General features: G+C 44.7%; 1 protein-coding gene and 1 long non-coding RNA gene across 2 annotated transcripts in view; both read left to right on the top strand.

Annotated features, from left to right (window-relative positions):
* LOC308322316 (uncharacterized protein) overlaps positions 1-16,592 on the top strand; it is a 30,546-nt gene extending 13,954 nt beyond the window's left edge. Inside the window, exons 8-16 of the mRNA XM_080773518.1 lie at positions 432-530; positions 742-792; positions 1,036-2,872; positions 3,403-3,576; positions 5,367-5,540; positions 8,638-8,811; positions 10,226-10,384; positions 10,686-10,735; positions 15,039-16,592. Of these exons, the coding sequence (XP_080629644.1) occupies positions 432-530; positions 742-792; positions 1,036-2,872; positions 3,403-3,576; positions 5,367-5,540; positions 8,638-8,811; positions 10,226-10,384; positions 10,686-10,735; positions 15,039-15,631 (3,311 nt within the window). The 3' untranslated portion in view covers positions 15,632-16,592. The remainder of the gene's footprint in view (positions 1-431; positions 531-741; positions 793-1,035; positions 2,873-3,402; positions 3,577-5,366; positions 5,541-8,637; positions 8,812-10,225; positions 10,385-10,685; positions 10,736-15,038) is intronic.
* A 2,909-nt stretch (positions 16,593-19,501) lies between these two features.
* LOC308322818 lies at positions 19,502-21,655 on the top strand. Its single transcript, XR_013964756.1, has 4 exons — positions 19,502-19,539; positions 19,829-19,861; positions 19,972-20,019; positions 20,264-21,655. It is a non-coding gene; the product is annotated as an uncharacterized lncRNA (long non-coding RNA).
* The last annotated feature ends 1,732 nt before the right edge of the window (positions 21,656-23,387 follow it).

Below are 23,387 nucleotides of genomic sequence, written 5' to 3' on the forward strand. Positions count from 1 at the left end.
CTACTAGCTAGTAGTACAACCCTTGTTTACTAGTCCCCGGAAGTCTGATGCATGCAAAGCATGCTGGGCCTTGTAGTCCATCGCATAAATAGCCCTACTGCCTACACATCATGTCTCCTCCCATTTGCCAGCCATGCCAGTGGTTATCAAAGTGCGGTCCGGGGACCCCCGGGCAGTCCTTGAGGGGTTGCTAGGGGGGACTATCATTATTGAATCCTATTGGCTGGGCTTCAAACATCCATAACTCCAGTTTGCAGCATGCTAAAGGTCCCAAACCTGGTGGCTGGCCGTACGGACTTCCACTTTCATAAAACTATACTTCCTACTTCCGGTTTGTCTGATTGACTTGAAACTCCTCCCACAACTCAGGGGAATTAAAAAAAAATCAGAGATTTTCTTTTATATTTATGTTTTATATTTCTGTCTTTCAGCTCCTAAAGGGCCAACAGCCAGAGGCAGACCAGGGCTTATTGTTACTGTCTCCATGTACGCAGTAGCACTGGCAACTATAATCTGGAACAAGCAACCTCGTGAGTCTTTAATTTATTTTTAACTAGATTTATTTACAATCTAAATCCATCCATCTCTGTGTCATTATGTGAAGACGAGAATGATCCTATAGTGTCTCCTCACTGACCAATCACTGTCTCACATCTCACTGACCAATCACTGCCTCACATCTCTCTCACTGACCAATCACTGTCTCTCATCTCACTGACCAATCACTGCCTCACATTTCAGCTTTGACAGAAGAAGACAAGAAAAGACGACGCAGAGCCGCCAAACTGAGAGGTGTGTGTGTGTGTGTGTGTGTGTGTGTGTGTGTGTGTGTGTGTGTGTGTGTGTGTGTGTGTGTGTGTGTGTGTGTGTGTGTGTGTGTGTGTGTGTGTGTGTGTGTGTGTGTGTGTGTGTGTGTGTGTGTGTGTGTGTGTGTGTGTGTGTGTGTGTGTGTGTGTGTGTGTGTGTGTGTGTGTGTGTGTGTGTGTGTGTGCAGAGACAAGGCTGTTAAACATAGAATTGCTTTGTTCGCTACAGGTCTGTTGAAGAGAACACCAGGATATCGTCACATCACTGACTATGAAAAGCAGCTTCAACGCAACATGAATAACACATATCTGAGTGTAAATTTGGGCACACAGTCTGAGGTCGTGTTTGAAAACGTCTATGCTCCGCTCTACAATGTAGACATCGAAAGAACAGACATCCACAGCCATCATGAGGCCAGACAGATGGAGATGAAGAAGGCAGGAGAGGGAACAGAAATCCAACTGGTTCAGATGTTCAAAGACCTTTCTGGACGAATCATAAGAACAGTGCTGACCGTTGGCTGTGCAGGGATTGGGAAAACGATCCTCGTACACAAATTTATGTTCGACTGGGCCAAGAAATGTTTCCCCCAAGACCTACACCTCGTGTTCCCGCTCAAGTTCCGCCAGTTAAATATGCTCAAGGGACAGAAGTTTACTTTGGCACAGCTAATTCACAGCTGCATCAAGGAAACCAGATTCATCGAGGAAGATGTTCTTAATCATATCTTCACTGAAGTGCAGAAGTCAGGAGACTACAGCAACAGCCCCTTCAAAGTCATGTTTGTTCTGGATGGTTATGATGAAAATAATTTCAAGTTTGATTTCAGCACAAAAATTGGCCTCATGAATGTCAACGACTCTTACCCAGTGGAAGATCTCCTTGTAAACCTCATCAAGGGAGAGCTCCTCCCCTCTGCTCGAATCTGGATAACCTCGCGACCTGTAGCAGCCAATCAGATCCCTAAGGAGTTTGTAAACAGGATGACCGAAGTACGAGGGTTCATCAGCGATGACCAGAAGAAGGAGTTCTTCGAGAAGACGTTCAGTGATGAGAACCAGGCCAGATCAATCCTCTCACAGATCAAAGAATCAAAGATCCTCCTCACCATGTGTGAAATCCCAGTCTTCTGTTGGATCCTTGCTGCCGTTGTGAAGGACATGGTGAAGAACATGGGGGCGACATTCAGGCTGCCCAAAACCCTGGTTGAGCTGTTCTGTCACTTCCTGATGGGTGAGATACAGCGGGAGAATCCTGAACAAGGCACGGCAGACAGAGGGAAGCTCATAAAGGATGCAGGGGAAGTTCTTCTGAAGCTGGGCAAGCTGGCGTTTCACCAACTGGTCAAAGGCAACATCATTTTCTATGAGGAGGACCTGGCAGCGTGTGGTCTTGATGTGAACAAGGACTTGAAGAACTTGGGCTTTTGCACAAAGTTCTTCAAAGAAGACGGTTTGTTCTTCCACAAAACGGTCTACTGCTTCGTTCATCTGAGCATCCAGGAGTTTCTGGCTGCAGTCTACCTGTCCCACTGTTTCACTCAGAAGAACACGGAGGTCCTGAAGACATTCCTGGAAGATGATGGTGACAACAGTGACAGTTCCCTGGCTGACTTCCTGAAGGCTGCTATAAAGAAAACCCTGCAGAGTAAGAGTGGACAACTGGACCTCTTTGTCCGCTTCCTTCATGGTCTCTCACTGCAGTCCAACCAGAGTCTGTTAGGAGGCCTGCTGGGTCAGACAGAGAACAGTCCAGAGGAGATCCAGAGAGTCATCGACAACCTGAAGGAGATGAATGATCTTGATGCCTCTCCTGACAGATGTATCAACATCTTCCACTGTCTGATGGAGATGAACGACCCGTCAGTCAGTCGGGGGATCCAACAGTACCTAGAGTCAGAGAGCAGCTCAGGGAAGGAACTCTCTGTGCCCCAGTGTTCAGCTCTGGCCTCCATGCTGCAGATGTCAGAGGAGGTTCTGAAGGAGTTGGACCTGCAGAAATACAACGCATCAAAGGAGGGGCGACTGAGACTGATCCCAGCTGTGAAGAACTGCAAAACAGCCAGGTTAGTAGTGTGGATGTTAACATGTTAGATCACTATATACTTAATTCATTCAGAGAGAGAGAGAGAGAGAGAGAGAGAGAGAGAGAGAATTCAAGTGTGATTAGTGTTTAGTATATTTAGTGATATCAGGGTGATTTTGCCATGGCATGCGGTCGTACAGACTGTTCATCTGTTGACAGAACATTTCTTCACTTCACTGCCATAGAGTGGAACAACAGCAGCGAGTTGGGATCGTTTTAATTATTTAATGTTTGTATTACAATCAAATGACAACAGTGGAAAGTAATGTGTGTGTAATGTGTAAGTATGTGTTACTCACTGCCGCTATTTGCTTAGTTAGAAAAGTATCCACACACACACACACACACACACACACACACACACACACACACACACACACACACACACACACACACACACACACACACACACATACATTTCAGACAGCACCACAGGGAACCTCCTTGACAGTGAACATGGTCTGTTCTGTTTTGATCATCTCTGATTTTACATTTAATCTGTAATTACAGACTTGTTGACTGTGACCTCAGAGAGGAACACGTTGAAGTTGTGGCTTCAGCTCTCAGCTCCAATCCGTCCCATTTGAGAGAACTGGACCTGAGTGGAAACGGCTTGAAGGATTCTGGACTGGATCTCATCTGTGCTGCACTGAAGAGCCCAAACTGTTGTCTGGAGACTCTCGGGTCAGATTAATTTAACATCCTTATTTGTTTTTTTGTTAAGTAAAGTTCTGTTATAGTAAGTGATTATAATGTAGTTATGATGGTGGTAGTATTTGAAGAGTGTGGATGAGGTTAATATCATGTTCTAAAACGGGTAGTCCCAATACTTCATTCTGATTGGCTGGTTACCGTCACGTGACCGGTGTAAATTTCACCGATAACCCACTCCTTCAATCACTTTGTATCATCTTGCAGCCTTGTAGCTGAACTGGGGAAGGGGAGCGCTTCATTGCTTTACAAACACATGCCGTGCGGGCGTCTAAGCACCGCCCGCCTCATATGACTGTGAATGTGTGGCTCCAGGCAGCCCCGTAAAGATATCAAGCGCTATTCTCCCGTCACATAGGCTACTTGCAGGGAAAAACAAGGAAGTGCTGTGGCTCTGGCTCGCTCGCTCTGGTGGCGCAAAGCGTAGATACTTTTTGTGAATGTAATAGTTTTATTAGGTTAATATTGCTATAATGTTTGTAACCGTTTTAGAAAAGCAATAAGCCACTCGAGGCCCCCCAGCTTACCGGGTATTTTACACTGGCTGTGGGGGTAGAAGACCCTCGGCTGCGCGTCGGGTCTGCCTACGCCCCCAGCCAGTGTAAAATACCCGGTAACCTGAGACCTCTCGTGGCTTATTGCTTAAGTAACTCACACTGACCATAATATTGATAAGATACAGTGACTAATGTATGTAGTCTTTATGCTGAGATGCCACATTTAAAACCTAAACACCTCTGAGTGGTTCAATGTGTTATGTTGTCAGAGTGTCATCCCCTAGTATTTATATTAACTATTTTGCTGCTATAAACGTAGCGAGGCAAATGGTGCCTAATGGTGCTAACTACACGTATGTGCGGAGACAACCGTATACTCCATATATGAAAGCGTAGTAGCTTAGCTTACTTAGGGCAGGAACCCCTTTTGGTGTTTTAACTAAGCATTATGTTATACTTTAGCTATTGAAAAATAGCAGATCTACAAGCTCATAGTGCGCCGAGTGGCGCGCCACCCAGTGGCGCGCTACGAGCTTGTAGGTCTGCTATTTTTTTTTAAATCGTGAATGCAACACAAATCTTTGAATATATAAATTCTTTCAGAAGACGTTTCTTTTCAGGCCTAAATGGGTTTTTGGGCGGGGACCCCTTTTGGTGTTTTAACTAAGCATTATGTTATATTTTAGCTATTGAAAAATAGCAGATCTACAAGCTCATAGCGCGCCACAGAGTGGCGTGCTTCGAGCTTGTAGGTCTGCTATTTTTGAAAAATCCTTAAAATTTGGCCAAATCATTGAATATATATTTCAGAGTGAACATTTTTAACTAAAGTATTTACTTCTGGGGGGTCCCTGGAACTACATATTTTCAGACGGGGGTCTGTGGCCCAATAGAGAGAATTCTGGGGGTCCTTGACATGAAAAAGGTTGAGCACCACTGACATAGAAACATGGGTTTTTCAGAAAAATGTTAGGATTTAGAAGCCTTTTTTTATCGACCTCAGTCCAAAATGGGCCAATAGCGTTTCTGTGCTTGCTCAGTATGAAGAAAGTGTCCAGAGATATGAGGGACTGTGTGTGTGTGTGTGTGTGTGTGTGTGTGTGTGTGTTCGTTCTACAAGTGAAAGCAACAGAGGGGTATTATTATCTATCCAGGAATATGTATTTTATTGGTTTTAATCTCCCCCTCGCCCCCTTTCTCTCTCTCTCTCTCTCTCTCTCTCTCTCTCTCTCTCTCTCTCTCCATCTGGTTGTATTCTTCATTTAGACTGAAGAACTGCTCCTTGTCAATGAGAGGCTGTGAAGTTGTGGCTTCAGCTCTCAGCTCCAATCCGTCCCATTTGAGAGAACTGGACCTGAGTGGAAACGGCTTGAAGGATTCTGGACTGGATCTCATCTGTGCTGCACTGAAGAGCCCAAACTGTTGTCTGGAGACTCTCAGGTCAGATTCATTTAACATTTTTATTTGTATTTGGCTAAGTAAAGTTCTGTTATAGTAAGTGATTATAATATAGTTATGATGGTGGTAGTATTTGAAGAGTGTGGATGAGGTTAATATCATGGTAACTCACACTGACCATAATATTGATAAGATACAGTGACTAATGTATGTAGTCTTTATGCTGAGATACCACATTTAAAACCTAAACACCTCTGAGTGGTTCAATGTGTTATGTTGTCAGAGTGTCATCCCCTAGTTTTGAATGATATTTATATTAACTATTTTGCTGCTATCTACGTTTATAAACGTAGCGAGGCAAATGGTGCCTAATGGTGCTAACTACACGTATGTGCGGAGACAACCGTATACTCCATATATGAAAGCGTAGTAGCTTAGCTTACTTAGGGCAGGAACCCCTTTTGGTGTTTTAACGAAGCATTATGTTATACTTTAGCTATTGAAAAATAGCAGATCTACAAGCTCATAGTGCGCCGAGTGGCGCGCCACTCAGTGGCGCGCTACGAGCTTGTAGGTCTGCTATTTTTTTTTTATCGTGAATGCAACACAAATCTTTGAATATATAAATTCTTTCAGAAGACGTTTCTTTTCAGGCCTAAATGGGTTTTTGGGCGGGGACCCCTTTTGGTGTTTTAACTAAGCATTATGTTATATTTTAGCTATTGAAAAATAGCAGATCTACAAGCTCATAGCGCGCCACAGAGTGGCGTGCTTCGAGCTTGTAGGTCTGCTATTTTTGAAAAATCCTTAAAATGTGGCCAAATCATTGAATATATATTTCAGAGCAAACATTTTTAACTAAAATATTTGCTTCTGGGGGGTCCCTGGAACTACATATTTTCAGATGGGGGTCCGTGGCCCAATAGAGAGAATTCTGGGGGTCCTTGACATGAAAAAGGTTGAGCACCACTGAATAGAAACATGGGTTTTTCAGAAAAATGTTAGGATTTAGAAGCCTTTTTTATCGACCTCAGTCCAAAATGGGCCTATAGCGTTTCTGTGCTTGCTCAGTATGAAGAAAGTGTCCAGAGATATGAGGGACTGTGTGTGTGTGTGTGTGTGTGTGTGTGTGTGTGTGTGTGTGTGTGTGTGTGTGTGTGTGTGTGTGTGTGTGTGTGTGTGTGTGTGTGTGTTCGTTCTACAAGTGAAAGCAACAGAGGGGTATTATTATCTATCCAGGAATATGTATTTTATTGGTTTTAATCTCCCCCTCGCCCCCTTTCTCTCTCTCTCTCTGTCTCTCTATGTCTCTCTCTCTGTCTCTCTCTGTCTCTCTCTCTCTCTGTCTCTCTCTGTCTCTCTCTCTCTCTCTCTCTCTCTCTCTCTCTCTCTCCATCTGGTTGTATTCTTCATTTAGACTGAAGAACTGCTCCTTGTCAATGAGAGGCTGTAAAGATGTGGCTTCAGCTCTCAGCTCCAATCCGTCCCATTTGAGAGAACTGGACCTGAGTGGAAACGGCTTGGAGGATTCTGGACTGGATCTCATCTGTGCTGCACTGAAGAGACGAAACTGTTGTCTGGAGACTCTCAGGTCAGATTAATTTAACATTTTTATTTGTATTTGGTTAAGTAAGTGATTATAATGTAGTTATGATGGTGGTAGTATATGAAGAGTGTGGATGAGGTCCGTGGCCCAATAGAGAGAATTCTGGGGGTCCTTGACATGAAAAAGGTTGAGCACCACTGAATAGAAACATGGGTTTTTCAGAAAAATGTTAGGATTTAGAAGCCTTTTTTATCGACCTCAGTCCAAAATGGGCCTATAGCGTTTCTGTGCTTGCTCAGTATGAAGAAAGTGTCCAGAGATATGAGGGACTGTGTGTGTGTGTGTGTGTGTGTGTGTGTGTGTGTGTGTGTGTGTGTGTGTGTGTGTGTGTGTGTGTGTGTGTGTGTGTGTGTGTGTGTGTGTGTGTGTGTGTGTGTGTGTTCGTTCTACAAGTGAAAGCAACAGAGGGGTATTATTATCTATCCAGGAATATGTATTTTATTGGTTTTAATCTCCCCCTCGCCCCCTTTCTCTCTCTCTCTCTGTCTCTCTATGTCTCTCTCTCTGTCTCTCTCTGTCTCTCTCTCTCTCTGTCTCTCTCTGTCTCTCTCTCTCTCTCTCTCTCTCTCTCTCTCCATCTGGTTGTATTCTTCATTTAGACTGAAGAACTGCTCCTTGTCAATGAGAGGCTGTAAAGATGTGGCTTCAGCTCTCAGCTCCAATCCGTCCCATTTGAGAGAACTGGACCTGAGTGGAAACGGCTTGGAGGATTCTGGACTGGATCTCATCTGTGCTGCACTGAAGAGACGAAACTGTTGTCTGGAGACTCTCAGGTCAGATTAATTTAACATTTTTATTTGTATTTGGTTAAGTAAGTGATTATAATGTAGTTATGATGGTGGTAGTATATGAAGAGTGTGGATGAGGTCCGTGGCCCAATAGAGAGAATTCTGGGGGTCCTTGACATGAAAAAGGTTGAGCACCACTGAATAGAAACATAGGTTTTTCAGAATAATGTTAGGATTTAGAAGCCTTTTTTATCGACCTCAGTCCAAAATGGGCCTATAGCGTTTCTGTGCTTGCTCAGTATGAAGAAAGTGTCCAGAGATATGAGGGAGTGTGTGTGTGTGTGTGTGTGTGTGTGTGTGTGTGTGTGTGAGTGTGTGTGTGTGTGTGTGTGTGTGTGTGTGTGTGTGTGTGTGTGTGTGTGTGTGTGTGTGTGTGTGTGTGTGTGTGTGTGTGTGTGTGTGTGTGTGTGTGTGTGTGTGTGTGTGTGTGTGTGTGTGTGTGTGTGTGTGTGTGTGTGTGTGTGTGTGTGTGTGTGTTCGTTCTACAAGTGAAAGCAACAGAGGGGTATTATTATCTATCCAGGAATATGTATTTTATTGGTTTTAATCTCCCCCTCGCCCCCTTTCTCTCTCTCTCTCTCTGTCTCTCTCTGTCTCTCTATGTCTCTCTCTCTCTCTGTCTCTCTCTGTCTCTCTCTCTCTCTCTCTCTCTCTCTCTCTCTCTCTCTCTCTCTGTCTCTGTCTCTCTCTCTCTCTTTCTCTCTCTCTCTCTCTCTCTCTCCATCTGGTTGTATTCTTCATTTAGACTGAAGAACTGCTCCTTGTCAATGAGAGGCTGTGAAGTTGTGGCTTCAGCTCTCAGCTCCAATCCGTCCCATTTGAGAGAACTGGACCTGAGTGGAAACGGCTTGAAGGATTCTGGACTGGATCTCATCTGTGCTGCACTGAAGAGCCCAAACTGTTGTCTGGAGACTCTCAGGTCAGATTCATTTAACATTTTTATTTGTATTTGGTTAAGTAAGTGATTATAATGTAGTTATGATGGTGGTAGTATATGAAGAGTGTGGATGAGGTTAATATCATGGTAACTCACACTGACCATAATATTGATAAGATACAGTAACTAATGTATGTAGTCTTTATGCTGAGATACCACATTTAAAATCTAAACACCTCTGAGTGGTTCAATGTGTTATGTTGTCAGAGTGTCATCCCCTAGTTTTGAATATTTATATTACATTTTTCGCTGCTATCTAAGTTTATAAACGTAGCTATGGCTAACGGTACCTAATGGTGCTAACTACACGTATGTGCGGAGACAACCGTATACTCCATATATGAAAGCGACAGAACATGCCATTGTGATTCACATTCAATGTGATTCACATGCAATAATTCACATGCAATGTGAATCACTTTCTCTCTCTCTCTCTCTCTCTCATCTGGTTGTATTCTTCATTATATGTATACTCCATATATGAAAGCGTAGTAGCTTAGGGCAGGAACCCCTTTTGGTGTTTTAACCCATTTTGGGCAGGAACCCCTTTTGGTGTTTTAACCCATTTTGGGCAGGGACCCCTTTTGGTGTTTTAACTAAGCATTATGTTATACTTTAGCTATTGAAAAATAGCAGATCTACAAGCTCATTGTGCGCCGAGTGGCTCAGTGGCGCGCTACGAGCTTGTAGGTCTGCTATTTTTTTTTAAATTGTGAATGCAACACAAATCTTTGAATATATAAATTCTTTCAGAAGACGTTTTTTTTTTATTTTGACGTCAGGCCTGAATGGGTTAAACATTATGTTATAATTTAGCTGTTGAAAAATAGCAGATCTACAAGCTCACAGCGCGCCACCGAGTGGCTTGCTATGAGCTTGTAGGTCTGCTATTTTTGAAAAATCGTTAAAATGTGGCGCAAATCATTGAATATATATTTCAGAGCAAATATTTCTAACTAAAATATTTGCTTCTGGGGGGTCCCTGGAACTACATATTTTCAGATGGGGGTCCGTGGCCCTATAGAGAGAATGCTGGGGGTCCTTGACATGAAAAAGTTTGAGCACCACTGACATAGAAACATACTGTAGGTTTTTCAGAAAAGGGTTAGGGTTAGGGTTAGGTATTATTAGACAAAGTTCAACTGAATAAAAACAAAAGCTGCAGTAAAACATGTATATATAAAAACCCAGACTATTTTATTATCAGAATTAGCTCACCCTCCCTTGGACTCGAAATACAATTAGCTCACCCTCCCTCTGACTTAGAACATGCCATTGTGATTCACATTGAATGTGATTCACATGCAATAATTCACATGTGAATCACATTCTCTCTCTCTCTCTCTCTCTCTCTCTCTCTCTCTCTCTCTCTCATCTGGTTGTATTCTTCATTTAGACTGGAGAACTGCTGGTTGTCAGAGAGATGCTGTGAAGTTCTGGCCTCAGCTCTAACTTCTAATCCCTCCCTCCATCTGAGAGAATTGGACCTGAGTCTCAACATGGTGAATGAGTCAGGAATGAAGATGCTGCTCTCTGCTGGGCCGGAGAATCTCAAGTGAGTAGATCCTGTTGTGGGGCCCGGTTTACAGCAGAACCCTTTACTATGTGTGGGTAATGTTTGTGGGGCATCACCACTATTTTACTAGTTTCAGACATGTGATGATTGATGCATTGTTGTTCTACTTCCTACAGAGTGAAACACTGTAGTGTCAGCTAGTGGAGACGTTGTGTTAGACAGTCAGACATTGATGCATTGTTGTTCTACTTCCTACAGAGTGAAACACTGTAGTGTCAGCTAGTGGAGACGTTGTCTTAGACAGTCAGACATTGATGCATTGTTGTTCTACTTCCTACAGAGTGAAACATGGTGGAGAAGATCGGTTCAATCCTCATCTCATTCAAGGACGTGAGTATCTCTCACTATTGACATCTTATACAGAGTTTTTTAACACCTACTGTATAGTTTTGTAGACTTCAGGGCTGTAGTTGTAACATTGTTGGCTGGGTTTGCTTTCACATTGTAGTTTGTCAAGCACGCAGTCTGGTGTGCACACACTGCATCTTCAGGTGTGTGCGTGTTGGTCAAACAAGGATTTCATACTCCTTAGTGACACGTTGCAGACAACTACAGCCTTGGCTGAGAGATAAAGCCAGTCAATAGAAATATGTGGGAGATCGGAATGACAGAAACACTCACTCACGTGTTCTCACTCACATATTTGAACGTGGGCCAGATATGGTAGGCCTGAGGCCTATATTGCTAGGCCTGAGGCCTACCATACCGGCCTGACCGCTCAATAAAAGAATGCTGAATTAACTCGCTTGTTTTGGTAACTTTGACTTTGCACAATAGCCTCCCATTTAACCTCCTTGTTAAGAGAGACTGGGTGCAAGCGTGTGTGTGTGACTGTGTGTGTGTGTGTGTGTGTGTGCGCACATGTGGGTGTGTACTTATGTGCCTGTTTGTGTGTGTGTGTGTGTGTGTGTGAGAGAGAGACTGGGTGCTAAAGCACACGCAAACACACACGCAAACACACGTGTGTGTGTGAGCGAGACTGGGTGCAAACGCGCACATGTGTGTGAGAGACACTGGGTGTGTGTGTGTGTGTGTGTGTGTGTGTGTGTGTGTGTGTGTGTGTGTGTGTGTGTGTGTGTGTGCGTGCACGCATGCCGGTGTGTGTGCGCACGCATTCGGGTGTGTGTGTGTGCGCTTGTGTGAGAGAGACTGGGTGCAAGCGCGTGTGTGCGTGCACGCGCATGGGTGTGTGTACGGCTGTACGCACATGCGGGTGTGTGTGGGTGTGTACTTACGCGCATGTTTGTGTGTGTGTGTGTGCGCGCGCGTGTGTGTGTGAGATAGGGATGCTCCGATAACGTTTTTGGGGGCCGATCCCGATCACCGATCTTTTTTTAAAAGATCGGCCGATTCCGATCCCGATCTTTTTTTAATATTTTTTTAAATTTAATTTTAATTTAATTTAAAAAAAAATTTTTACTTATAAAAAAACCTGGCAACCCGCGCCCGCGGTCATTTTCCGCTAGCCTGAGCGGAGCTCCCTAGCCTGCTGGAGGGGCTCCCATCATCCCATGCACCCTCGAGAGAAAAAAAAAGGAAAATAAATGCAGCCTTGAGCCTACCAAATATGTTGTGGTCTTGTGGAGCTGCTTGATCACCTCCTCCCCTAACCTGACGCTGCCAGATGAGGGCGGTATTGGGGAAACATATTCCCCAACACAACACTCATCTGGGATCTCTGACGGAGTTGAGCTGAGTCAGATCTGCTTCGTACCGAACCAATCAGCGTGAGCTAAGGGCGGGATATGTGCGAAACCGGATGTGAAGCTATATAGACACGTCAATATGATTGGTTGTGTTTGCACGCCCACACGGTGATAGACAGACGCTCCCATCCAATCATCTACCAAGTATCTTGAAAAAAAGGAACAGCCCCGTCATCGAATTTGCTTCCGCGATCCCAGATCCAAATAAGCTGTGAAACAAATTTGTGTAGCAAGCTTTTTGGATCTGGCAGCGTCAGGTTACTCCTCCCCCTCTTTTCCCCAAAAAGCCAATCCCAATAAATCCAAAAGTAGTGTGATTCTGTGTGAATACTCAGCCTAATTACTAACGGATAAACTATCAGTCTTATCCGAAATCTGTCAAACTTTGTCAACTCAACACGTGTTGACAACGCATTGTAAACAGAAACAGAAGCTGTGTGTCACACCAAAAGTGGTGACTTATAGAATTCTGTAGCCTACATTAGAATCATCACGCGATCCTCACCGCTACACAGCTGCAGTGACGGATTAACCCCTCTCAAGGCCATGGCGCTTCACCAAATCAAAAGGCCCTACAGATTCAGCCAATTCATTAATTCACTAATATGCATGCGTTTGTTTAGCGCATATCCACTACTGCCTGCGCTGCTGCCGTACTGGGCACAGCCTTTTCAACTTCAGTCTCTGCTAAACTATTATGTAAGGACTAGGAGATTACTTTATGGTTATTAATACAGTCATCAGTGTTTCCTGCAGGAAAAAGCTTTGGCATGGTGCTGGGCGCGGGGGGGTGGGGGGCTTCTGGCGCGCGGCCTCTGGCCGCGCGTCGAAAAATTTGATTAATTAATTCATTCATTTGATTCATAAATTAATAAGATTAATAAAGTAAGATTCATTTGTATTATTGCTCTTGTAATGCTATTGGAGACACTGGGGGGACACTAGGGGACACTAGGCAGGCACTGGGGAGGCACTGGGAAGACACTGGAGAGACACTGGGGAGGCACTGGGAAGACACTGGAGAGACACTGGGGAGGCACTAGGGAGACACTAGGGAGGCACTGGAGAGACACTGGGGAGGCACTCAGGGGAAAACTGGGGAGACACTGGGGAGGCACTGGGGAGACACTGGAGAGGCACTGGGGAGACACTGGGGAGGCACTGGAGAGACACTGGGGAGGCACTAGGGAGACACTAGGGAGGCACTGGAGAGACACTGGGGAGACACTGGGGAGGCACTGGGGAGACACTGGGGAGGCACTGGGGAGACACTGGGGAGACACTGGGGAGGCACTGGAGAGACACTGGGGAGGCACTAGGGTCACACTAGGGAGGCACTGGAGAGACACTGGGGAGACACTGGGGAGGCACTCGGGGGAAAACTGGGGAGGCACTGGGGAGACACTGGGGAGGCACTCAGGGGCAAACTGGGGAGGCATTCAGGGAGACACTGGGGAGGCACTGAGGGGACACTGGGGAGGCACTGGGAAGACACTGGGGAGGCACTGAGGGGACACTGGGGAGGCACTGCAGGCACTGGGGAGGCACTCAGGGGGACACTGGGGGGCACTGCATGGGCAGACACTGGGGTGGCACTTGGGGAGGCACAGGGGAGGTACTGGACATTTCATATCACACACACACCATGATTCACTAGCCCCCTCAAAACAAAAAAAAAGTTTTTTTTTTTTTTTTTTTTTTTTTTTTAAGCTTGGCATGGCGCGATTTATTTCAAGCATGGCGCAGCGCCATGCCAACAACATTGTGCAGGAAACCCTAACAAGAAACATGCATGGCAATGATGAGATGGGGAGGAAACGATGCTGTTTCATGTATTTTCTTATAGCCTACGCCCTACTGTATTCAACAGCTGATTGGTGGACCACGCATATCATACCTTCCTGTGGGTGCAACGTCACTGAAAACTTTCATAATAGCAATTCAATTAATTTACTCACGAGTGCTGAAATCGTGAAATGGAGGATGTAAGAACACACTTTTGTTGCATTAGAGCAGGGTAAATATGAAGTTTTGCGCCACGGTCTTGTGTTTATATTCCTTGTACATAGGCTGTATGTTGTCGTAACAACACACGTTGTGTGTCTGAGTGAGGGGGCCTTCGATTGAACAAAGGGGGCTTCTGACTGTGTCGCTTACTCGCCTCCCCTCTGTCAGAGGAGGAAGCGACGCGCAGCCGTCGGGAACGCCCCCAAACCGACTGCCCCCCCGCCCTCACGAAAACCGTGAAATGCATAGGCTCATCTTACTGGCTGGCTGCAACATGCACATTTCTAAGAAAGTTGTGTCAGGCCAGGGCACACTACTTGTCTAACAATTTGGATTATAGTTAGCACTTAGCTCCCTTTGCTAACTACTGGACTGGAGATGATGAGCTCTCTCCCTTTCTCTCCGTCTCCCTCCCTCGCTGGGGTGAAGACGTGCGTGCTCTTTCTCGCTCTCTCTCTCTCTCTTTTCTCTCTCTCTCCCCCCTCCCTCCCTGGGGTGTGTGTGTGTGTGTGTGTGGGGGGGGGGGGGTATTCGTTGCGCTGCCAGTGCTATACTTCTCCATTAAGCGGTGCAGAACCGAGAAAGTGACACATTCTTTTTGGATGTAAACGGCGCAGATTTTTGCTTTGGAGATCGGTTTCACGGATCGGTGGATTTTGCACGGCCGATCCGATCCGATCGATCGGTGATCGGCCACCGATCGATCGGCAACGATTGATCGGCGCATCCCTAGTGTGAGAGACTGGGTGCTAACGCGCGCGCGCGCGCGTGTGTGTGTGTGTGTGTGTGTGAGAGACTGTGTGTGTGTGTGTGTGTGTGTGTGTGTGTGTGTGTGTGTGTGTGTGTGTGTGTGTGTGTGTGTGTGTGTGTGTGTGTGAGTGAATGATGTACTTAATGGTTACTGTGTGTTTTCTCATCAGATTCCCAGCGTCTCTCACTGGACACAAACACAGCACACTGTGCCCTCACTCTGTCTGAGGACAACAGGAAGGTCACATGGGTGGAGGGACAGAGTCATCAGTATCCTGATCACCCAGAGAGGTTTGATGACTATAAGCAGTTCCTGACTGCAGAGAGTGTGAGCGAACGCTGCTACTCTGAGGTAGAGTGCAGTGGAGTGGTTCGTATAGCAGGGACTGACAGAGCAATCAGCAGGAAAGGAGGTGGTGATGACTGTAGGCTTGGATGGAATGGCATGTCATGGAGTCTGGTGTGTGATGATGACAGTTACTATGTCAGACACAATGGGGAGGGGACTGCCCTCCCTGTCCGTCCCTCTAGACGCTCCATCAGAGCAGCAGTGGATGCTGACCTTGAGGTCAGGGAGGTCGGGGTCTTCAGAGTAGGAGTGTATGTGGACCGTCCCGCTGGGACTCTGTCCTTCTATGACGTGTCCTCAGAGGACGCTCTGACCCACCTGCACACCTTCCAGACCACGTCCACTGAACCCCTCTGCGTTGGGTTCTGGTTGGGGTCGTCTGGCTCCTCAGTGTTTCTGTGTGAGCAGAGATAGAGTCTCGATGTGAGCGAGGGTCACATCAGGTCGCCATGGTTACTCCACATGTCTGAGTGAGTCCAGGTTGTCATGGTTACCACCGCCGCCAGTACGCCTGACATCATGGACTCCATATTTGGTCATCAGTGACTCATCATGACATCATGGTGACATCACGCTGATGATGTATATAAGAAGCACAGTGACAATCTGTCAATCAAACCTTGATGTGCTAAAGACCCCAAGATAGGGTTTGACCTCTGACCTCCACATTGATATGGTTTGACCTCCGACCCCAGATTGATAGTGTTTGACCTCCGACCCCAGATTGATAGTGTTTGACCCCTGACCCCAGATTGATAGGGTTTGACCTCCGACCTCTACATTGATAGGGTTTGACCCCTGACCTCCAGCTGAACATATTGTGTTCCAGTAGAATAGTTTCTGTCTCTGTGTGTGTGCACGTGTGTACGCACGCCTACGTCTCTGTGTGTGTGTGCACGTGTGTACGCACGCCTACGTCTCTGTGTGTGTGTGCACGTGTGTACGCACGCCTACGTCTCTGTGTGTGCACGTGTGTACGCACGCCTACGTCTCTGTGTGTGTGCACGTGTGTACGCACGCCTACGTCTCTCTGTGTGTGTGCACGTGTGTACGCACGCCTACGTCTCTGTGTGTGTGTGCACGTGTGTACGCACGCCTACGTCTCTGTGTGTGTGCACGTGTGTACGCACGCCTACGTCTGTGTGTGCACGTGTGTACGCACGCCTACGTCTCTGTGTGTGCACGTGTGTACGCACGCCTACGTCTCTGTGTGTGCACGTGTGTACGCACGCCTACGTCTCTCTGTGTGTGTGCACGTGTGTACGCACGCCTACGTCTCTGTGTGTGTGCACGTGTGTACGCACGCCTACGTCTCTGTGTGTGTGCACGTTTGTACGCATGTCTACGTCTCTGTGTGTGTGCACGTGTGTACGCACGCCTACGTCTCTGTGTGTGTGCACGTTTGTACGCACGCCTACGTCTCTGTGTGTGCACGTGTGTACGCATGTCTACGTCTCTCTGTGTGTGTGCACGTGTGTACGCACGCCTATGTCTCTCTCTGTGTGTGCACGTGTGTACGCACGCCTATGTCTCTCTCTGTGTGTGCACGTGTGTACGCACGCCTATGTCTCTCTCTGTGTGTGCACGTGTGTACGCATGCCTACGTCTCTCTGTGTGTGTGAGCGGACCAGAATTCCGCTCTTCGCTCTCGGCGGCTTTTGTTCCGCTCGTCATTCGCTCGTGTTCATCCCCCCCCCCCCCCCCCCCCCCCCCCACGCATTTCCAAAATGCTTATTGTAGGCTACCCATCGTCGCACAATATGTGTCCAAATCTAAAAGTGAAAATGAGCTCCCATGATGTATACGATGATAAGAGCGCCCCTCACTTCACACGGGTGTGATTTTTACTGAAGGCCTGTGAACAGATGTCCCTGTTACAGGCTGGGCCAAAGGTGTATTTTATTGTATGGTGTATTTTAATTCATGATGTATTTTAATTCATGGTGTATTTTATTTTAAAGTCACCGTACCAACTTTGTGGTGTTCTAAAACATGTTACTGTAAATGGCTCAGTGCCTAAATGATAAAACATGTTACTGTAAATGATAAAACATGTTACTGTAAATGGCTCAGTGCCTAAATGATAAAACATGTTACTGTAAATGGCTCAGTGCCTAAATGATAAAACATGTTACTGTGAATGTCTCAGTGCCTAAATGATAAAACATGTTACTGTAAATGGCTCAGTGCCTAAATGATAAAACATGTTACTGTAAATGTCTCAGTGCCTAAATGATAAAACATGTTACTGTAAATGTCTCAGTGCCTAAATGATAAAACATGTTACTGTAAATGGCTCAGCGGATTCATTGCTCAGTGCCTAAATGATAAACTGTGAATTTAATAAACGGATTGTTGAAAGTCTGTCGTGGTTCTGTTGTGTATTAATTATTGTGTATTAATTATAGTGTGTGTCACATGGCGGTTTGGCCAAATGCGGGTGGTACCCATGTCTCTCTAGGTCGTCCTCAGACGAGCCCTCCATCGTCGTTTCCAGTCCTCCCGGTTCTCCGTACATCCGGCCAGTTCGTTGGTACTTTGCACTCCTGCATCGCTCTTGAGTACATCCACGTATGTTAGCGCGGGGCGTCCTCGTGATCGATGCCCGTGTGTTGGTTCCCAGAGCACCAGTTTGCTGGCTGGCAGTTCTTGATGCCTCTGGCAGTGTCCTGCTAGTCTCATTATCCTGGCTGCTATTGTCTGGCTCACCCCTTGGTAATCCCTCATACAGTGTCATGTTAGTGACATGTACAGTCTTGCTGATGTTAAGTACTGCACGCAGCATTCTGGTGTAGCACCCGTCAAGGGACTTCTGCAGGGTTGGCTTCAGAGTCCAGCATTCACTGCCGTATAGGAGAACAGACTCCACTGTTGCGTAGAAGAAGCTGAGTTTGATTTGTCGGGGGAGATTGGAGTTCCAAACACTGTTCATGCCATTCAGGGCCCTCCAGGGCAACATGTGGGTGGTCCCAATGTGGTCTGGGGACCCCTTGAGGGGGTTCCAGGTGGTCCCCATGTGGTCCGGGGACCCCCAGGGGTCCTTGAGGGGGTTCCAGGTGGTCTCCCATGCATGCAGCTAAATGATGGGGAGCTGGTAACCAAATTTATTAAAATCTAAAATCCACTTTTAAAAACCAAAAACAGAGTAAAAAGCACCATTAGTTCATAGAGAGAGAGACAGATATTGCACAACAGTCTTTATAGCAGCATAATTATCTAAAAAAGGTTAGGGGATATATTATAATATTATATAATATTGCACTTGTTCAAAAGTCTTCCAGGTGCCCGTTCGTACAGTCTTCGTTTCTCCTCCGCTTTAGATGGTCCTTAAGGACTAACATTTCCCCGCTAGCTACCGCCTCCCGCTGTCGCCTTCACAGCGTAGCACGCCCGGGCTGGCTTGGCCTTCCCCCCGCTGTCCGCGCGTCAAACGATCGCGATCAGTTACTTTTTAATGCGATCGTGAATTTACAGCGATTTACAGTCCCTCCTCACGCTGACGTAAGGCTTGCCTCCCCCGCCCGTCTCTCTCTCTCTCTCAGACAAGGATGTGCATTATATGTATAAAATACATAATTTTTTAACTATTGAATATAATTAAGTGGATTCTTCTTCTACTTCTTCTTCTTGCGGTTATATTTATTATTATTATTATTGTTGTTGTTATTACCTAGCCTGGAGCCGAGGCTTTACCCGGCATGCATTGCAGTGTTGTTGTTTTTGTTGAATCGACGTACGGGGGTGGAGGCAGTCGCAGAAGACAAGACTCTCCAACAAATGCTTATATTAGTTCTTACACAGTTTTTCTCCGGAGAAATTCAGTTGAAAGGTCAGTGTATTTTTATATCCGATATCTACCGTGTGTAGTGTAATTGCACGTGTTAAAATCGTTTCGATCTTTATCTGTGTATGTTTCCCTCTAGCTAGCTAGCCTAGCTACCTGGGCAATCTATTGTTTGGACGAGGGGATAAGGTTAGCATTAGCAAACGTATAACTCATGCTATTTTAACAGGTAACTTCTTATTGTGTTGATATTCGAATTAGATAAGATTTGATACGTTGCTTGTGTAGACTACATAAACAGCATTTAGCTGTAAATCACATTTTTTGTCATTCTTTGTTTTAGAACTTCTCCTATGGTACCACATCAATACAGCATGGGGTCTGTGTGTATGTGGGGTCTGCAAGGCTAAATCTTCGTCAAATGTCTGTCTTGCAAATGTAAAAAATATCACATAGTAGGCTAATGTTTAAAACAGACTTTTTTTGTTATTCTATTATAGGTGCAGATGCAGTGACCAAAATGAGCATTGCCATGCAGGTACGTTCTTCTGAGCCATTTCTTTTACTCTTCTCTCTGTTGTCTCCTCTAAAGGAACTTTGCTAGGCCACAATTGCAAATAAAGATTTGTCTAATTACAACACATTTTGATTTAATTTTTGTCATTTTGTTGTTTTATTCTAAGCCTGATTTTTACACTTGGTTGCATGCTGAATATAGCTGGTCTACAAGCTCGCAGCACATTGTGTGCTTGTAGATCTTCTGTTTTCATCAAATTGATTTTTATGTACATACAATGTTTACCATTTTGTTGTTACTGTGATTTCAGACACAGGACTTGGATCTGTTGGGCGTACAAACGGTAAGAACATTTCTACCACTGAATTAAGGTTGCATGCTACAAGCTCTCTTGCCTCAAGTTTGCTGTTACATTTGAAAGAAATTTGACTTGAATTTGATTTCATTTTACAGACAAGGTGACATGCTGTACAGAGCTGAGACATCGTTCTTTAATTTAAGGTAATTGTTCATTTTACCAAGGACAGAAAATTGGCACCCAACAATGTGTAACTGTGTACCATTGTTACCATCATAAGATTTTAAATGACTGAGGTGTATTATGATGAGTACTGTGGCACTCTGTGCCACACTATGAGCTTGTAGATCTGCTATTTTTCAACAGATAACGGCTTTTTAAAAGTGATGGTAGGTAGGCCTATGATTAAGGTGAAAATAATTTATTTAATTAATTCTGTGATTTCAGACGAACTTTCGCTGGAGGAAGACCTATCGACTTCAAATGCAACCTCTGCTGGAAAGGCTACCACCAGTCGGGTTTCCCTGACCCTCTACTATACGCAACATCCAGACCTCAAGGAACGCACCCAGCTTTCCGTGCTCGGACATACAGACATGGGGACATACATACATTGCTACGCTCAGAAACTCCTGACTCCACTCAGAAGAGAATTGGTGTTTTAAAGACTTAAGCACTTACACTTGAGAACTGATGTCTTCTAAATCCTCACAGATTTTAGTTAAAACATTTGCTGCAAAATAATATATATTTACAGATTTGTGCCACATTTTCACGATGTTTCAAAATTAGCAAATCTACAAACTCGTTTTCAACAGCTTACAGCTTTTTAAATAATGGTTAAAGTGGCTAAAACCAGGGGATCTTGGACTTCAGTGACAGGGACCTGGGGTCTGAGAGCCGGAGACGTTGGACAGGGTGCATTTTGGAACTTCTGCTGGCGGCCACCACCAGTCAGGCTTCATAAAGGAAGGAAACGGACAGGCACGGCAGGCAGCTCATCAAATGGTGGTCCGTGGCTCAAATGCTGAATAACTTTGGCATGAAAAGGGTTCAAACCCACCGCTATAGGGGTTTCATTGAATTTCTTGAATGTATGCTGCACGATTTCTTGCTCAAAAGGTGAATCTCGATTGTGTGTTCTGTTTATTGCTGTGTAACTGTTATTGCAACATTACTGGGCCTACATAACTAACTCCACACAGAATAGACTTGGTGTTTTATAGAAATTAAACTTGAACTGATTCCACAAAATGTCTTCTAAATCCTCGCAGATTTTAGTTAAAACGTTCACTGTGTTTGGGCCACATTTTAGTATTAGCAAATCTACAAGCTTGTGAGCTTGTAAATCTGCCAACAATCTAACAGCTTTTAAAATTATGGTTAAAGTGTTTGAATGGTATGACTGTTTTCTGAAAAGCCTAGATGTTTCTGTATCATTGGTGTTCAAACGATTTACTCCAATCTGAAAATATGTTGTTCCAGGGACCGCGCTACGAGCTTGTAGGTCTGCTATTTAGTTTTATCCTGAAAATGTGCAAATCTTTGAATATATATTGTTTCAGAGCAAACGTTTTTAAACTCATCTTTGCTTCTGGGTAGTCCCTGGAACAACATATTTTCAGATACTGTAGGTGTCTGCGGCCAATTTCATAATATTTCTGGGGTCCTTGACATAACATAATTTGAGAACCACTAATATAGAAACATAGGTTTTTCAGAAAACTGTGGAAATGTGGACACAATCTTATCCAACATGTTCTGGTGGTTTCAGGAAAGTTGGTGTTTTATAGATTTTAGAAGCCAGTGGTTCTCAGAGTGGTCTTAAAGTGCATTCTCAGCAAAATGACATAAAAATCAACCACTTGTATTCTAAACTTGGTTGTTTACATATTTTTTCTATGTGCCTAAATGATTTCATTGTAACCTTTTTTTTTCCTAATAAAGAAACAAAATTAAGTATACATTTGCTGCTTTATTATGTTTCTATAAATATGTGGGAGGGAGGTGAGCATGGGGGAGGATCGAGGATATATGGGGGGGGGGGGGGGGGGGGTGTCATAAGACAGCTCCACGCTGTCCTGCTGCTGCCGTCGTAGCTGACGTTCGAGTCGCGGCAGAGAAGCGGGGCGCCGGCTACACGCGCGTCGGCGCGCACGGCACACGCTGATCAAGAACGACGCGGCCACATCGTGCGACGCGCCCGGCGGAGGACACGATCGGCGGCGCGCGGCGACCGCCTCCCGCAGGCGGCGCGCCATAACTTGCTAGCTGGGATTGGTATGATGATGTCACACGCATGCCCTCTATTGGCATAAACATGTCATTGCAATCCCTTTTCATCCTGTTTTTTTAATTCTGAAATTTCATGCTGAAAATAGCCGATCTGCAAGCCCACAACGCGGCGCAGCGCGACGCGTTGTGCGCTTGTAGATCGGCTATTTCCGTTCGGCTATTTTCGTTCGGCTATATTGTCATATTGACGGCATCAAGGCCCGCCAAAACACATTTCAGTCGACTAAATCAACTGTAGATTTAGTCGACTAAAATCGTATGATGACTAAAATGTGACTAAAACTAAATTAAAACCATTCAAGAGACTATATAATTATGACTAAGAGTAAAATCACAGTTTGCTGCCAAAAACAACACTGATCAGAATCAGAATCATTTTATTGAATAAAACTTAGAATGGAATAAAACTTGCATGCATAATTATGTAGGCCTACTATATAAGCTAATTGTATAAATCACCTTCAGTTATTTATCTTTCTATTCCTCACAAAAACACATGGCATATTCTGGATATCGTTTGAATGGCGATTTGCCAAAACAAAAAGTATTGTTTTTGGCAACAGGCTTATTATTGGTGACCCTCAGCTGCACCGGCTATCAATGTCGTCTATATAACAATTATTTAAAGAGCTTTTAAGCGTCGCACGAAGCCAACTCTTGTCGTGACAAATCATGACCAAAAACACAACATTTTGGACCAAACAAAGAATTAGAAAGTAGAAAAAAAACGGCAGGTTACAAGACTTTTTTTTTTTTTTCCTTTTGTTTTTCTTCTTTGTAATTGTTTGTTTGGTTTAGTTGAATGTATTTGTAATTACCGTATGTATTTTTTGTATGTATTTTATATGGACCCCACTCACCCCAGGAAGATAAGCTGTTGCCACTCAGCTAATGGGGATCCATTCAATAAACAATAAACAATAAACAATCATAATCAATAATTCATTTTTAAGCTGTGATTAATCTAATTAAAATGTGTAATGTATATATAACCCCCCCCCCCACACACCTTTTCTTCGTTTTTTAATTGTTTGACAGCATATATTACAGCATTCATATATTTCCGCTGTTAGGTTCTTAGCTTATGATTCATTTATTTTTGTTACTGCTGTCATGTTGTAATTATTATGCAATTTGTTAGTTTTCTAAGTTTATTATTTTCTTAATATATATTTGAGTAAAAGTGAGTATATGAGTTGAAGTTCCGTCATTTCCGGTGCTATGCCCAAATATGGTTTGCGTCGTCGATGGTTCACAATCATTGTTCCACCACTTC

The sequence above is a fragment of the Protomyctophum bolini genome (genome assembly GCF_963924005.1).
Source record: "Protomyctophum bolini genome assembly, chromosome: 10".
NCBI classification, from domain to species: domain Eukaryota; kingdom Metazoa; phylum Chordata; class Actinopteri; order Myctophiformes; family Myctophidae; genus Protomyctophum; species Protomyctophum bolini.